General features: G+C 35.0%; 1 protein-coding gene across 1 annotated transcript; it reads right to left on the reverse strand.

The window, feature by feature from the left end:
• Nucleotides 1-9539: 9539 nt before the first annotated feature.
• Nucleotides 9540-13461, reverse strand: LOC145010869 (E3 ubiquitin-protein ligase RING1-like). Its single transcript, XM_078969429.1, has 2 exons — nt 12222-13461; nt 9540-9781 (listed from the first exon to the last, which is right to left on the reverse strand). The coding sequence occupies exon 1, from the start codon at nt 13320-13322 to the stop codon at nt 12228-12230; it is 1095 nt and encodes a 364-aa protein (XP_078825555.1). The 5' UTR covers nt 13323-13461; the 3' UTR covers nt 9540-9781; nt 12222-12227.
• Between the last annotated feature and the right edge of the window lie 5204 nt (nt 13462-18665).

Consider the following 18665-nt stretch of genomic DNA (forward strand, 5'->3'; position numbering starts at 1 on the left):
TTTTTGTAAAGTGGAGGTACAGATTTACTGCATTTATAACCAATAAATGGAAAATCAACCAAATGTCAATGTAACATATTTTAAGAGAAATGTGGGAGAATAAAGATAAACCTAACCTTCAAAGCAACCAGTTTCATGCTGAAGCTATCACATTTTCTTATGTACTTAAAAGAGGAGATTACTAAAATAGCCAATCGTTTTTAAAAAAAAAAAAGAGTAAAAGAAATCAATATCGATTTCAACATTTCCAAATGGAATCCTTTGGAGGAGTTGATGAAAATAGTAATTAATTTTAGATTTAAAAAAAGCAAAATCTATATGCAAAGTAATAAATTTCATATCATACCTGAAGAATAGAATGAGAGCAACTCAAGAACCTTGTAACGTGGGGAGTTAGGGAACCAAATACAAAATGTGGGTTGAATGGTTTGACAATCTGTAGGACAGAAAAACAAAAAAAATTGTCAAAGTCTATGGAAAACAGTAAGAGAAAGTGTGAAAGGCGATTAAAAGATTTGTTTTTACTTACATATTCATTCTTCCAAAGCCCCTTTCGATTCAATGAAGAAAACTCAATGAAACATACGGAAAAAAAATCATATCGGGTTAGTGTTTTTTCGATCTAGTTACTGGAGAAGAAACAAACAAACAAAAAAAACATTATTATAGTTGGATGTAAGAGTAATCTTCAAATTCCCTTCCCTTTCTAAAAAAAACATGGATAGTTACCTCAGGATAAAGCACATCAAGATTCTGAAGATAAGCATAGTCAAATCCAAATTCCAGCTTACTTTACATGGTCCAATCGATGCTCCAAACAGAATCAATCTATGCACGAATGGACAACTCTGCTTTCAGATTGTTTAAAGCCACAATTAGGAATATAAGATAGAAGTTACAGTTTCATCATTTAGACATCATTCAAAAGAAAAACTTCACATATGTACTTCAGAAACTGAAAATAGAAAAATTCAAACAACTTTTTTACTTACAGTTCAATGCAATACATTTATGAACAATTGCATAAGATACAGTTGTAAAATAAGCATGTTTCATGGTGAATGACAATTTACTTTAATTTTACATATATAAAAATTGAAAACAAACCTAAAATCAAATGCATTACACACATGAATCAAAACAGATACCTTGAAAGAAATCCCAAATATGTGATATAATGGATTGGTAATTTCCCAAATCTTTCTTCCCTTAAATAGCCTACAAAATAAATCCGAAACCATGTTTCTTTAGCCCTAAGAAACCATTCAGTCACTATTCGTCAACATTATCTGACCAATTAGTTAATTTGATATCCTAAGAAAAGTCACTACAGTCTCTAAAATTACAGGAAAAAAAAAAAAAAGACTCACCCCCTTCTACAACAGGGCAACCAACAATTCTTTGGTGATAGTAATATTTCACAATAACAGGAACCTCCTATAGCCAAAGGCAAAAGAAAACATGAGATCTGATGTAGGGATTTCATGATACCTTTATAGAGTAGAGTATCCCCAAAGGCCAAAACAGGTAATTCATAAACTAAATTTCATGTATATGTTGCAAAGTGTTAAAACTACTTCTTAGACACTTGGCATTCAAACCAGTATCAAGTATCCGTAGAATAATCATAAATCTTTATGTGTACTGACATTATATATTGATGATATTAGGGATAGGTAACAAAAAGCTATAGCATGAGCAAAGAATTGCACTTTTTTACTCAATATTATTACTTAGAGTACATATTGAATTCCATGACTTCCAATTGGGACATGTATAGAATTGGTTGATTGGTTAAACCAATTGAGGTCGAATTTCAGAAAAAAAAATCCAAAATTTTTACTGAATTGCATTACTCAGACTACAAATTGCAATCAAATGGTTAGAATTACGTACATAAATCCATATCTTTATCCTAAAAAAGCAAATTGTTGATTGAATAAGTAAAAACAACGCGTAATTGCTCCCACAGGTCCTTCTTACTTGTCCGCTGCTGTATAACACCAAGTGCACATGTAAGTAAGACGTTTAATGGGAAACGGCTTATGCATGTAACAGAACAAAATCCCTAATAATAGATAAAATTAAATACACAAATCCAAATCCATTGTTCAGATCAAACCGTAGAACCCTAACTCAGTATCAGATGGTTCAGACTGAACATACAGATGTTGATATTGTAAAACAGTTGAAGGGTATCTGCAATAAATCACAGATTGCAGACCTGGAAGTGAAGGAGTGGAAATGTGGTTGTAGACTGGAGTTTGGAGCGCAAATGGAATCCACGGCAGTAGGTGGGGATGGAGACAAAGGTGGTGGATTGGAATAGTAATCGTTAACAACAGGGGAGCAAAAGCAGAGTGTAACGCCCATAGATCCGGGTTAGTCAATTTAGAGACAATAAGTGTCGAAAACGACTTTTCGACAAAGGATTATTTAGAATAAATAATCTTAACCAAGTTGTGCAATATGTCTCGAGGTTTCTGTACATATAAATAACGTCGAAATCCGAGTTATAACGAAGAAGTTATGACCAGTTGAAGTTTCGCGACGGAACCGGCACGATACCGGGAAGCGTAAATAGTGAATTTACGATAGAGCGAGATTTAGCCTTAGCGATCTAAACGGAAGTCATAGAATATGTTAAACTAAGAGCGTCGATAAAAAGAACGCCCAAATCTGAATTCGTATGAAGAAGTTATGATTTTTCGAAGTTTCGAGTTGGCAGTGTATAGCCCGAAATTCAAATATTAGATCGAGCGGTTTTTAGCTGACACGACCTAAACGAGAATCGAAGATCTCGTTAAAAGTAGCGTAACAAGAAAAAGATGGGAAAAAACGGACGTCGGATGAAAAAGTTATGAGAATTTAACGGACCAATCCTGTCCCGGCCTGTTAATAATATAAAATTTAAAATTGAGTAAAAATCAGCCGACAGAGTCTAAATGAAAGTTGTAGAGTATGTTCCCACCTTCGCGTGTATATAAAGAACATTGAAAATGAAGCTCGTACGCGAAAGTTACGAATTTTTAAAGTTGAGTATGTAAATTGCAAAATCTGATGCGAGATGGATGACGTGGCCTCATCGCAGCCGTCCATCGCCGATCACAGAGCGCCCTTCGGATCACGCCACGTCGCCCCGCTTCGCCTTACGCCCCGCGTCGGAGTTCGGTACTCCCAGCGTACCCTCGATCCTTATCCTCTTCCGAAGTGCGAGACAACTGGATGCAGCTGGACCCTATCCGAAGTTACGCCCCGTGTAGCCAAGGATTACGTCCAGCGTAGTCCGAGGCTCGCACGTTATAAAAGGGGGAGAGGGTCTCCGGATTTTTCACACATTTTCTCATTCTCTCTCTACAATCTTTCTCTCTCTAAGGGTTTTAACCCTCTCCTAAGCCTAGATGATCCCCTAGCACCCTAAGGAAGCCCCGAGGCTTCTGGAGTCCCGAGAAAAAGAGCCGTTCGGTTTCGAAACGCTGCTCCAAATAAGTTCCGATTTTCGATAAAATTCGCTGTAAGTGTGCTACACTTATGCAATTTTTAATATAGCTTTCAAATAATTATAGGAATGTTATTAGGTCCTTAAAATAATTATTTGAGCTATGATTATGAGTTATATTGAGTGTTATTAACGCTGATATAATAATAATAATAATAATAATAGTCAGACTAATTAATTTGTCGCGATTATCGTTAGACTAAATCCTAGTGGTGTTGATACTAGGTTTTATCGAAGGAAATTGTTTTGAGAGTATCGAAGCACTGTTCGAGTACTAAGTCACCACCTTTCAGGTGAGTGCATAGTCTCTTTCATCTCACACATAGATATGAAGTATCTTATATAAATTACGTGTTATGTGTGCATATTATCTGAATACTTGTTGTCTATGCTAGATGAACGTTTTATACATGTTTTAAATGATTTAAATTGTATACGTATTTTATATATACGAATATGTTGGGTATGACATGGGTAGATGAATAACGAGAGATATAAGATGATGAGAGTATACATTGGCAGCTATAGACTTAGTGCCTATTGGACAAACACCGGTAGCTATGGGTTTAGTACCTGTTAGACGTTGGTAGCTATGGATTTAGTACCTGCTAGGAATTGGTAGCTATGGAGTTAGATGCTGGTAGCTATGGATTTAGTACCTGTTAGGAATTGGTAGCTATGGACTTAGTACCTATTAGATGAACACTGGTAGCTATGGATTTAGTACCCGATGAGTAGACTATAGCAGCTATGGAATTAGTGCTTTACAAACGTACATTGGCAGCTATGGATTTAGTGTCAGTCCTATGACCCTGGAAGTAAGGGACTTCGGAATAAACGAATGCAGGATAGATGACTCTTAGGTTAAATCCTTAAGAGTAAAGAAGATAATGGGGATGGGTAATTGGGTTGATTGTTTGAGTGTTTAAACATAATAATTATATTATTGTGGGTTGAAAACCCTATGTACTCACCAGGTTTCCCAACATGACCCACTCAGTTTATTTATATCACAAGTGTTGATACGAAGTCACATTACACTGAGAGATTAAAAGAGATGTAGATCACTAGTGTAAATAAATGTAAGTTTCGTTTATGCTTATGTTTCTGTATTGACAATGACATCCCAAAAGTTTTAAAATGAATAAAATACGTTTCTTCGAAAATGTTAGATAACGTATTTATCGTATTTTTCTGGGAACAAATTCCGCAACATTTTATGAAAAGAAGTACTCTGATTTTTATAAAGAATAAACAAAATCGGTCTTTTCTGGCCGTGAAAATTAGGGATGTCACACAGAGAGCTAAATTACCAGAAACAACGACAGCAAGATGAGTTCCATCGATTACTTTCTTTTTCACCCGAAACAAAACTGCAAATCAAATTTTAGATTCGTATGAACAAATCATCTAGAAGATGAATTTAGAAGTTTTAGGTGACAAACGTTTCCAAAAAAGAAATGAAATAGGAAAACTACCTAGTACGAAGGTCGTCTAGCATCAAATATGACATCCGTATGAATTTTGTCGGGCTATTCGGATCTGTATACCTCCATCTCCATCCTCACCCCCAAAATCGCTCTTAAAAGCTAAAACAAAGGGAATTCCAATAACAAAATAAACAATACAAGCCATTAATCGGTCGTCATGAAATGAAGGTCAATACCTGTAATGAAATAGAGTGGTAGTAGTGTTGAAGAAGTGTGATTGAAAGAATAAAAGATTTAAAGTGGTGAATAAGCCGCTTTGCTTGTCATAGTCAAGTCGCCGAAACCTAAATCGGAACTTGATCGACGATCATCTTTGTCATCGCTCTAATCCCATCTTCACCGATAATTTGTCTTCATTCCATGGTGGCGCTGATTTCACCGTTCATCATATCTGGAATTAGCAACATGTAGAAGTGAATAATCGGGCGGAGATAGAGAAAAAAGGAAAGAGAAACGATGGTCTAATTCCAAAGCGAGTCGAGGTAGAGAATAGTCTTTAATCGAGAGAGAGAGAGAGAGAGAGAGAGAGAGAGAAAAGAGAGAGAGAGAGAGAGAGAGAGAGAGAGCAGACAGTGGTGATGGTGGTTCTCAATAGCTTCTAGAGAGAAACAGGCATACAGGTTGAGGAAGGATCCAAATGAAACGGTGGGTTCTAGATTAGATCAACAAAAATCGAAAGCTGATTGGCCAAAAAAACGGCGGACACAACTGTGAGTTACACATGTCCATAAACAATATACAAAATGACAAAAAAATGCTCACACAAAAACCGACAACAACATTAGACAGAAGAGAACACCCAACCATAAATAAGGACCAGTTTTGCCAAACCCTTACGACCTATGGACCGAACATTAGTGCAAGGACCAAAGTGACATTTCAATAAATAAAGGGATCAATTTTGCCAAATCCTTAGGGAGTATATTGTTCCTTTTTTTCACATCTTTAATATATATATATATATATATATATATATATATATATATATATATATATATATATATATATATATATATATATATATATATATATATATATATATATATATATATAATAATTTTTGAGCAATTACATCAAATTACTTAATTATATAGAATTATGTTATTTCTTTTCTTTACCCGTTTAATACAAAGAAATATACAAACTTTATCAAACTAACCATATCATTTAGGATCACGTATCCTTCAATGCGACCTACTTGGCATTTTGAATAACATGAAGTTGTTTGATAATTATGAAGATTTGATGCAATGACATTTAAAATATAAGTAACAAATCGAGCAAATTTTCAAGGAAATTCAGATAATTGTATATGATAATTTTGCATCATTGTTAGAATTTAATGTATATGTGTTTGTGTAATTGTCACAACAATGAAGTTAAAAATAAAAAATAAAAAATAAAAAAAAAAAAAAAAAAAAAAAAAAAAGACAAATCAATTACCTCTCAGAAATTATTTGTATAAATGAAACTAATCGTATTCATCAGCATTGTATAGTTATTTTATTTTTATTTACAAATATACATGTTTTAATAGAACATATTTTGTCAATTTAATCAAAGCTATTTTTGATAGTAATTGAAAGTATACATGTTTTAATAAATATATTTTGTAGATTATATATAAGGGAAAATAGTTTAATATAGTTTAAAATGCAATTTAGTTTTGCTATTTCAACAAAAGCAAATAGATAGACAATTACAAATATAAGTTTTTTCTATGAAAAAAATTTATATCGGCAACAACAATATGAACATATGAACATATCAGTGAAGAATATTGCTTTGTTACTTAAATGGATTTACTTATTCTTTATTTTCCTTAAAAAAACATTGTTTTAAGAATCTTAACATTTACACATTCCTATTTAATGTTTCTTTTAATCAACTGGTACAGGTATTAACCTAATCATGTAATATTTATATGTGAATATACCACGTATTATTCGTGTATGAATAAATCATTATTAGTATGAACTAACCCTATAATTCGTGTATGAATAAATCATTATTAGTATGAACTAACGCTATACGCATATTTACATTTGAATATATAATGTAATATTCACATATGAATATATCATATAACTATTTACTAATCAATGCCATAATTATAATCGTCATACAACTAGTAACAAAATGAATATACCATATAACATATGCAAGTTATCTTATATGTGAATCTACCGTATAAACAAAATATGCATGTAATATTCACATTGATAACCCTTTTTCCAATAGTTGACATAACTTCTCCGACACTTACCATATTATCAACAAGGCGAAATTTACCATACACTATTTCTAAAATCTAGAAAGATAAGTATGGCAATCACATATTTGCCACGAGAGCTCGCTAAACTTATCAGATTGGGGGACTTATTAGTGTATCGCCCTAATATGGCCACGACCGAACTGAAACACAACAGAATTTATGACCATATTCGAACCGAGAAACAATTCCACAATACCGTTCAAGGTTGGACAGAGCCAATGTATACTTGGCCCAAAGCAATATAAGGGATCAAAAGTATCCCATTTAATTCCAAACGAAGTACTATAAGCTTCCCACAATCACCTCCAGAAAGAAGACATAATAAAAATTGTATAAGGGTGACATGCTTTGGTCCCCTTCCTCAAGCACTATAAATACCTCATCCGTATGGGGTATCTCCATCTAATGAAGTCACATTCTCTCTCTAAAAACTCTCTCGATTAGCTCTCACTAACTTAGGCGTCGAATTGTAATCTCAGGACACCTTTTTAGACTGTGACAAACCCTAGATATTATTTTGTCATCAATAGGTCTTGGAGCATTCTATTCAATCAAGACGACCCTAAAACACTATACATAGTTAAATACATCCTCCATATAAGGTATCTCCAAGTAACAATTTAGTCTCATTCTCGGGAGAGAAAATATAAAAAGAGAATGACTATCACCGTATAAGACTAATTGGTCTTGATGATGTTTTTTTTTTAAATTGAGTTTGATAAAGACTTTGGTTTGACTAATTAGGAAATTTGGGATTCGGTGATAGAATAAATGAAATTTTTGAAAAAAAAAACATCATAATTAGATCCATGGTTATTTCACTTTGAGTCGAGACTCCATCTTTTTAGGCAATGTGACCCGCTCTCTATATTCTTTTTCCTTCTCTTCATGGAAGGATTACATGTCTATGAAGGATGCTTATGATAATAATATCTTTCATGGAACTTTCCTCCCGAATAACAGCACAACCATTTCTCGTTTCATGTATGTTGATGATATGATAGTCGGTGAGGAATGGTCAATTGGTAAATAACAGCCCAACCATTCCTTTGGCAAATAATCTTGTTAATAGGATAATGACATTTCCTCGGTCGCTTGGTGTTGTGGGTAACTCAAATGATGAGATCAAAAGTTGGAACATACATTTTTCCCATGTCCTTTTGTTGTCCGTATCTAGAAGGGGACAAGTTCCCGGTACGAAGCAAGTTTTGGCTCTCCACTATCGCTCCAAAAGTTGTTTGAGCTTGTATTTTTTCACATTTGGAAGGCTACGAATGTGTTGGTGTTCAATGAATCAATAAAAAAAAACCTATGAAAGTAGCAGATAAAATTCAAGCTAGTATTTTTACTTGATTATTTTTCACATTTGGAAGGCTACAAATGCATTGGTGTTCAATGAATCAAGAACAACACCTATGAAAGTAGCGGATAAATTTCAAGCTAGTATTTTTACTTGATTAAAACATATAGCAAAATTTTAATGTGTATTGGGCTGTTGTATCCCAAAATTAGCTTGTTCTTTGCAATTGCTAGGCATCTTGCTTGCTAGTTGTTTTGATTTTGTATAGAATGAAAGGACTTCTGCCCTTCCAAAAAAAAACATAATCATCAATAATTTGAGATATTAGATTTCTACATAAGTTGTTCTTGTCCGAGTTAGTCATTAATTTCCTTAAGTTTATTACAAATTGAATGAATTGACTAAGTTATTTTTTTTTCTTTATAAAAAAAAAAAAAAAAAAAAAAAAAAAAAAGTCATAAGATCGCCACAATCGATTTGTATGAAGTAAAGAAGCGGATACTCGTACAACTACAAATGTTGCAAATGTTGCAAATGTTGCAAATGTTGGGTTGGGTTGGACAGTAAATAAATTAAATGTCAAAGGCGATCTGTGGCTGTGGGTCCGACTGAAATCGACTTTTAGGTTTTGTCAAGTAAAAACATTAGGCTCAAGGAATTGGATTTTATTTAGGTTTTGTTGTGGAGTTTTCATCCATCCTGTAATAATGTGGTTAAAGTTTTGTTTGTACACAGCGCAGCAACAACATACAAACATGAAATGCATTTCGAGTTTTTGTTGAAAAACTATTAGCCGCTAACTAAACACAAAGCATGAATCCATGAATGAATGAATATATTTCAATTGTAAAAAAAAATAATAATAAATGTATGTTAATTGTGCACCCACTCACAACTATAGAAGGATGTGAAGAGAGATGCTTAAAAATCCAACCGATCACTGAAATGAAATCAAACAACGACTGCAGGAGGATGTAAAAAGAAAAAAGAAAAAAAAAATCATGACATGTATGGTTTTTATACAGAAGAGAAGATGCACAACAAGCGTCTAGAAAAACAAAATAATAGTAATAATAATATTGTAGTAGCATGCATTATCTGAAAATATAATCTATCAACTAACCAACCAACCTATAAGAAGAAGAAGAAGATGCAGATTCGCAGTAGTATTGTATGTTCAACCAACCACTCCAATGGTCCATTCTTGCTTCATTCCACTACACAACAACATTAAAATCTTTACATCATCAATTACACAAGACAAGACGGTAAAAAAAAAAAAAAATCAAATAAAACTTATTCAACATATAAAACCAACATGCATGCATATTTGCATATTTAGAGACATAACATAACCACCAAACAACCAATGCATTATGTATTATTATATTTATACCAATAGTCAATAGTACAGTACAGCCACAGGGAGGGATATCCATCCTTATTACTTTCAACTGTCGCCCCTATTCAGTATTCACCACTCACCAGACACCAGTACAGTACTCAAGTCTCAAACCAAACAATAATAATAATAATAATAATAATAATAAGAAGAAGAAGAAGAAGTGTGTTGTTTTCATATCATAGAATTAGATACCAACAAACAAACTCATCATCCTTCCCTCACAGTACGTACTAATATACAAGCATCAATACTCAACACATCTGTTTTTCACTACAACTCATCAACCTCCAAATTCTTACTCAAACAAAAAATGACTCATGCTTATTATTTTCTAAATCCAACTAAAATATGCAACTGAACCCTATTAAAACACTTGAAACATTGCAATTCTTAATTTAACATTAACACAAATGTTCTAAACAATATCAAATTCAAAAATCATATACTAATATAATGCACAACTGTCACGATACAAATACACATAAACCTTTATATACTTATTATAGTATTATAGTAAGGTAAGTTATTTAATATAACAAATGTGATACCATATATTCTATTTAAAATACAATAATACAACAGAACAGCTACTATTTGAAATACAATAATACAACAGAACAGCTACTATTTGAAAAGAGTCATTAGGTATTCAGCTTCAGCCATTCCATCACAAGTAACACAAGTCAGTGCTATTAATTAATCTTCTACAATTCCCCAAATAGCCCAGCCCCAGCCCTTAAACATGAAAAGTTTACACTCAAAACTATAATAATAATAATAATATCTCAATTCTCAACAACTCAACTTTATTTACTCCTCAAACTACAAACACTGCAACTCATGCAGCTTCACTGGTCATGATCATTGATCAGGTAAAAGATTATCACATCCACAAAAAAATGTACTCTACATACTGAATGCACTTCTCAAAACAAGATACTAAAATACAGGAAACCATCTCCAACCCATAATCCCATTTTTTTAACCAAAACAAATTCTTAAAAATTGGAATAGCTTCTTCTTTTTTTTCTTCTTTTTTTAAACAAAAAAAAAAACTCTCGGATTTATTAGCTTTTACAGACTTCATAAAACTTGCGTTTTAAATAATAAAAAAGTAGTACATTTTTATTAAAGTTTGAAACATAAAAATCAAATTTAGTATACTGTATACATAACATATTATCATCAATTTAATATCACAGGTAACAATATGCTATCAACTAATGAAAATCATACCAAAACACTGAAAGATTAATGGTATTCAAATAAATGTTTAAGAAAAAAGGATAGTTTGGCATGTTTGAAAAGCCACTCTCCCAATGGCCAATATCTTATAGGCTAACAACCCCTGTAACAGAAAACCAACCTAAAATGCCACTCTTTGTTTCCCTCCCATATTACCCTTTCCTTTTCTATAAAACATGCATAGCACAATAGTGAATATAGACTATTATTATACAAATAATAAACTGGTTGAAGAACCAATTTGTACTGGTGGGTTGGAGACTTGGAGCAACTTCACACCAAAATTAGTGTCCCCAATTTTTTTCAAATTCATCTGCTAATGATATGCATATGCCAACTAATTTGGTAATTTCAGACACAAATATAGCATGCCTACAGCCTACCTATGTTGTTGGCTTATTTATGAGCCATTATTTTTAATGAGACAACAAGCTCAACAAGTAGATTCTACAAACAATTTCAAATGTTCATTTCTGAATCATCAAAAGAGCAAGTGCAACACCCTTCCACAATGAAAATTACTCTTTGTACTTTAGATTTGCATATTTTAAGAGTTTGATATCAATACAAAAATCAAGATTTCCTTATGTTAGATTCATCATGCATTCCCATCTCTGAGGCTGTAGGAAACCAGTGGAACCTTTAGTGAAGAATTGTGCAATCTTAAGTTTAAAAACCTTGACAAATTTAAGGATTATTTCCTCCGATGTTACCATTCATTTTATTTGAGCATCATATAATCAAAAGCATAGTGCTGACCAATATTAACATCAGAGTGTGTGCAGCGCACATAATTGTGGTTTAATACTGCTTCTACATATGACATACATGCCTTCTAATTCAAAAGAACAGGAACCCAATTCTTTACTTAGATGTTAGCAATTAGCAAAAATCAATTCCCCAATAAAGTTTTTTTTTTTTTTTGCTAATCTGTAACATATTATATAGGCAGATGTAATGGGTAAGTAAACTATTTGACAATATAAAGTATGCAGATTTATACTAACCGATCATCAGCCAAGATCTTCCTGTCTTGCCTGACCACCACTTCCTGAGTTGGAATTGCCTGAGTTGTTGTTACCTGCTCCACTATTGCTTGACTCAGCAGATGTGCCAAACCCAGTAAAAGGCCAAGGCAAGTTAATCCTAAACCTCCTTTCCATACTATTTGGAGTATTGGGATTCTCCTGAGGATCACCACTGCCAGAGGCCACCCCTGGCCCTGCAGCACCCAAAGTTCCACCAGTAGAACCTTCGCGAGACCTGTTCTCATACTCCTGGTCATCGGTGGGTAACTCATATCGACAAACAGGACACGAGTTATGCAGCTCCAACCACGGTACGATGCAATCCTGATGATAAACGTGCTTACACGGCAACTGCTTGGCCTGCTCATGAAGCTCAAAGCTGTCTTTACACACCGCACAATCAGAATAATCGGATTCCAACAGATCATTAGTAATCTTGATGTTAGGTAGGTTCTGAATCACAGATTTTGACGCAGGGGGGGTGCCATATCGATTAGGATCGTTTTCGGCGAGCTGTTGGATCAGTTGCTCTAAGCCCGGGCCAATAAAGTAGTCTCCTAGATTCGCAGGGAGACGAAACCCCGACGGATCACCATCACTATTGTTTTCAATAACAAACTGGATGTTGGCGCCACCTGCTCGTAGAGTGCTGAGATAATTCTGAAGAAATGCAAAAGGATTGAACTCACCAGGATTCTGGAAGCTTCCAGATCGTGAAAGAGGACCGCCAAAGAGAGCAGAGAGATCCGTCGGATTCTGAAAATCTCCGGTAGCCGCGCCGGAGCCACGGGATGTAGTGGAGAATACAAGGGGAAAACCACTGGAGAAAGGAGCAAAAGGCGAGGCATCATCATCAAAGGCGAGAAACGGATTTTGCGTCGTTGGGCTAGGGTTAGGGTTTTCGTATTCTTCAAGGAAGCCACCACTACAATCGGGGCAAAAGAGTTCGGATGAGTCGGTAGGTGAAGGTCTAATAGAGACCGTGCGTTCACACTGGTAACAAAAGTATAACTTAGAGATTGCCCCATGAGTGTTTCCTCCGCCGTCACCGTCTCCGCCGCTATAGACTCCTTGAGACATGGCGTTGATGCAATGGGAAAAGGGTACAGAGCCGGCGGTTGCTATAATTTTTTACAGAGAAGGGAGAAGAAAGTGTGCTGCGTCGTGTTTGAAGAGTGGCGCGTCGATTGTAAAACACTCTGACCAAACAATAGAAACCACAATAAAGGGTTTTATGATTTTTTATAAAATCAAGACAACATTATATAAATGGTCCCTGCATTTTTTTAAAAAAGACCACAGATGGTCCCTATCAGAATTTTATTATGCTGATGGTCCTTTTTGAAAATCTTGCATGTTGCATTTTAGTCCTTACGATGAATAATAATAATAATTAAGGTTGTAAAAATCGTTCGGCGTTAGCTAGTCGGTGGACTGGGGTTAAGGGATTAATCGGCTAGGCGGAGATTAATCGGAGGATTAATCGGGGACCATTAATTGTTAATTTGCTAGATTTTAAAAAATTAAATATGACTAATATCATATAAAAGTTCATAAATGTCACTAATATCATAACAAAATAGGTTAATATGATAAATACAACACTAATCATACCTCATATAGTTTTTATTGAGATACAAATTCTTCAAAGTGTTAAAATTTCATCGAGTTCTACTATTTCAGTCATTGTATATGCAAGGATTAATCGTTAGGCGCTCTCTAATCAATCGAGTAGCGCCTAGGGATTAATCGGAGATTAATTGGGATTTTTACAACACTGATAATAATAATAATACATATAATTAATGGATTACATGTGTCATTGTAAAAAGATTAATAATAGAAAGATTAATAGATAGAATTAATGGATTACATATCTCATTATTTTATAGAAATAAGAAAATAATCACAAACAAAAAAATAGGATATATTTAATTTTTCATCAACAAAACACTTTTACCCTTCTTATCATTTTTCTTATATTTTCATTTTATTTGTATTTTATTCTTTTGTTTTCTTATTTAATCCATTAGTTAGTAATCAATACAAATCCATAGAAACTGAATATTCCCACTCCAACATTGTTTGTGCCTCTCTTACAACCACTAATTTCCAACTTTTCCGATGACCACCTTCCTCTCTCTCTTTCTAATTCTTCTCCACTACTATTGCGATGAAAATGAATGGGTTTAGGTAAGTTCTTGGTCCAAATCTGAAAATATGAAATTAAAAAAATTTATGAAATCAAACCATTGATTTATCGATCTTCTACATCCATATATACATGAACAAAAACAAAGTTGATGAAATTAGTGGTTTCATTTTTACCTCAAAAGGTCCAAAAAACAATACTAACCAACCTTTGGATCTGGAGTTTTCTAAACTTAATAGAAACATGACTAAAATGGACCAAACGTGCTCATAATGCTAGATCTATAAGCAAGGAAACATAAAAATTGAAGCTTTAACACTAACAAAGGTACAGAAGATGATGAGAGGGTAGGAACTTATCTATATCTAGCTTCATATGCACCAACACATCTTGCTTGTTCACCAAGAATCACCAAAACACTAACAAAACAGAATGATGGAAGGAGATAGGGTGAGTTTTTTCTCTCTATGGTTTCTGGAGGATAGAGGTTGCAGAAATGATAACTTGAAACATCCCAAAAACTTTCAGGCAAAATTTTACTTTTAAATCATTTCAAACATCCAATAATCGTATCAGAACAACCAAAAGTGTAGCATAGTGAATGATAGTAATAATATCATAGTACAAATCCTAAAATCACATAGTGCAGAAAATATGGGCGGATGTGGTGCGATCAAGCACAAAGTTAACATACATACATAACAGTCAAAAACTATAAGCACAAAGTTAACATACATACATAACAATCAAAAACATATTTGGTCTAGTTCACCCGCTTCGCTATCTTTCAACTGGTATTTGGTCTATTTCACCCCCTTCGGTATCTTTTAATCGGTACTAGGTCTATTTCACCCCCTTCGATATCTTTCAACCGATACTCATTGGTTTCATAAATCTTATTATTGTCATGTTTCTCACCTTTCAGTCCCTTGAGCTTGTGTTTTTTGAGTTAAGACAACTCCAAAACCTCACTATTGGGACTTTTTGGACTTGGAAAGTTGTGCTTGGGTACTTGTGCTTTAATTCATGCAAGTTGTGTTATCATTTTTGGTCATTTTAGTGCATAAAGTTTAGATCTTGCTTGGTGGGAGTATCTTAATATGTAAAGTTGGAAACTTTATCCATTAAGACATTGTAAAGGTCCATATTGGAAAGTTTAAGGGATTAGCTTTTTTTATTAAGAGATTAATAAATTTTTTGGATTTATGGGGCTATGTTGAGCGTAGCTTCCTATATGATGAGAGTGGGAAGGTCCTCTATGCTGAGAGTAAAGTTGTATGATACGTTAAGCATAGGTTAGCTGAGGATTGGCCATTGACTTTTTGAGTGGTTTGACTTTTGGTCAATTGTGTTAGGATTTAGTTTTGGATGGGAAACTGATATTTTTCCTAAAGGAGGATTAATTGTGAACCAAGACTCTTGTGAGTTAGTTATTACCTTAATTGTTGGTTAGGGTTTATGATGTGTATATTTAGTGTGAGGAAACTTGGTATCATCAGCTCAAGTACGTGGATTATATTGTCTTCAGATTGAGGTGAATTTCTCACTATGCCATGTATCCCATTGTAAACCCTTTGCATGGTAGGGGAGAGGTACTATCATAGTAAATGTATGCTAGCGACGAGGATAACTCCTTTGATATATATGTGCAGTTTAGGACACTTAGTGTCTTAGTATGTTAGACTGGTAGGATTTTGCCTATTGGTCGTACGGTATAGTTAGGATTTATGTTTGGATAGGGTAATTAAAGAAATCCATTTACCAGGATTATGTATGTTTGACTAACGAAGGGCTCCATTAAGAAGTTGTCATACACAGGGTAACTAGGGAACACTAGTTTCCAAGGGAACATACTATGTTAATTTATGTTATGAGTTTAAGCTATATTGTTATGTGGTAGTGATAGCTTGGGTTCTATGTAGTCTAATTTGGATAGCCAAAGAACTTTTGGTCCAATTCTTTATTGTGATGTTATTTTCTGATTGTTCGCTCTCGGGTGGATCATATGTTTGAATCTCTATCTGATCCCTGACTACATATAACTTTGTATTTCATGGAAAGGCCACAGGGGTACCGCATGGAAATTATATGAAAGACCACAGGGGTAACCCATGGCACTTACTTATAAGACTAGGATGTAGCCCATGGCATTACAGGTAAAAGACCATGGGAGTAGCTCATGACACTTGCTTGTAAGACCATGGGGGTAGCCCATGGTATCGCACGGGAAAGACCATAGGGGTAGCCTATGGCACTTGATTGTAAGACCATGGAGGTAGCCCATAACATTACAGGGAAATACCATGAGGGTAGTGTATGACTATGATTTGGCCCATAGCATTCACCCGGGGGTTGGAGCAAACTCGTTATTTCATGTTGCTAGGAGATTTGGTTGTTCGACGCTAGAGCCGAACTGTAACATCCCAAAATTCAAGGCTAAAAATTTCCTTTTTTTTTTAAATAAGTTATTACCTAAAACCATCAGTATAAAAACATTCATAATAATATCTCGTGCCAAACCAAAGTGCCAGTAATCAAAACATATTATCATAAAACCATATCAGAGTGTAATCCCAAAGATCTCATGTGCGGAAAACATAGTGTGATGCGTTGCGATCGAGCCGGCTCCTTTCCTTTGAAAACGAAGTACCTGAAACCAAAACTGAAAACCGTAAGCATGAAGCTTAGTGAGTTCCCCTATCATACCACATACAATATAATCATATAAATACTATCAGGCATATCTGGGTGCCCGACCTACCCCTTCGATCCTCTCGACTGGATACTGGCTAGCATATCTGGGTGCTGACCTCCCCTCCGGTCCTCTCGACCGATACTAGCTAGCATATATGGGTGCTGGCCTCCCCTTTGGTCCTCTCGACCGGATATTGGGGACTATTTCATCCCTCTACTACTACCACATAACATATATCACATAATCATATTCTATCTAGTTTGACTGGGTATGACTACCCCTCTTCGACCCTATCGACCGGAAATCTTGGGGACTATCTCCCCAACTGCTACTAGCATATAACATCATATCATACTAGCACATAACATATCAGTTAGAAGCAAACCTAGATGAATATCACAAAGACAATTATCTAACATACAACTCCTACTGGTGGGCCGGCATTGTGGTCGTAGACCCACCGCTACTGCAAGGTAACTCACCTCACACTGCTGAAGTCCCGCATACACAATCCCACACTTGTTGAAGTCCCGCAGACTCGACCCCAACTGTTGGCTGACAAATTCCCGAACTATCAACACCAAAATAACACCTAATTAATAATTGGGTCCCAATACATAACCATAAGTACATTCTTTGGGTAATTACTACATTACCCCTAGCTTGGCTTATTCAAGCCCAATGCCCAATCCATAGGCCCAAAGTCAATTAGGAATCAAAGCCCAACACATGGCCCAATTTTCCAAATTGGGGATAGGCCTATACATGGTCTCATTCTAAGGCCCAACATCATATAATCATTAAGGCCCAAACTATGTCCCATCTATGGCCCAATTTTCCAAATTAGGCTCAAGCCCCTTACATGGGCCTTACCCTAGGCCCATTAAATTACTCTAGACCATTTGCTTGATCTTGGATAGCCCATTTAATAACCCAATCATCAAGGCCCAATAGAAGGCCCAACAATAAACCCAAGTGAAATTAGGGTTTCATATAACATGATGATTAGGGTTAAGTTTCCTACTTAACCCATTAAGGACTTAATCCATTAAGTCCAATATTGCTTAGATTAATTTCCGCCAATGATTATTATTTAATATCTCAAGTTATTAAATAATTCCTATGTGTCCCGATTAATTTCCCAAAATTAGGGTTTTGATTGCATTAGGGTTTTCCAACCTAAATACTAGCCTATTTATTAATTTGTTGGACTTTTAGGTTATTTAGGGCTTTATTGGGCCTATCAAGCCCACTAGAATGTCATCAAGCCCATTTGGGTTTTATTGGGCCAATTTATGAATTTTTTGGGCTAACAAGGCCCATTAGGGTTTCAAGCATCCCCAATCGTCCAAACGAGTCCAAACACCATCAAAGCACACCGTCACCCGACACGGCGGCCGGTGGCGGCAGGAGGCGGCAGCCACCACCCTAAGGTGGTGGTTTTCAATTTCTTTTATTATTCCAAGCTATAATTTACACTTTACAATGCTGAAGCTCAAAATAAACACCTAGACTAAACAACATAAACACACACACAGCCACCCTGTGGTGGTCGGTGGTGGCAGGAGGTGGCAAC

The sequence above is a fragment of the Lactuca saligna genome, chromosome 8 (assembly GCF_052625555.1).
Source record: "Lactuca saligna cultivar CGN05327 chromosome 8, ASM5262555v1, whole genome shotgun sequence".
Lineage (NCBI taxonomy): Eukaryota > Viridiplantae > Streptophyta > Magnoliopsida > Asterales > Asteraceae > Lactuca > Lactuca saligna.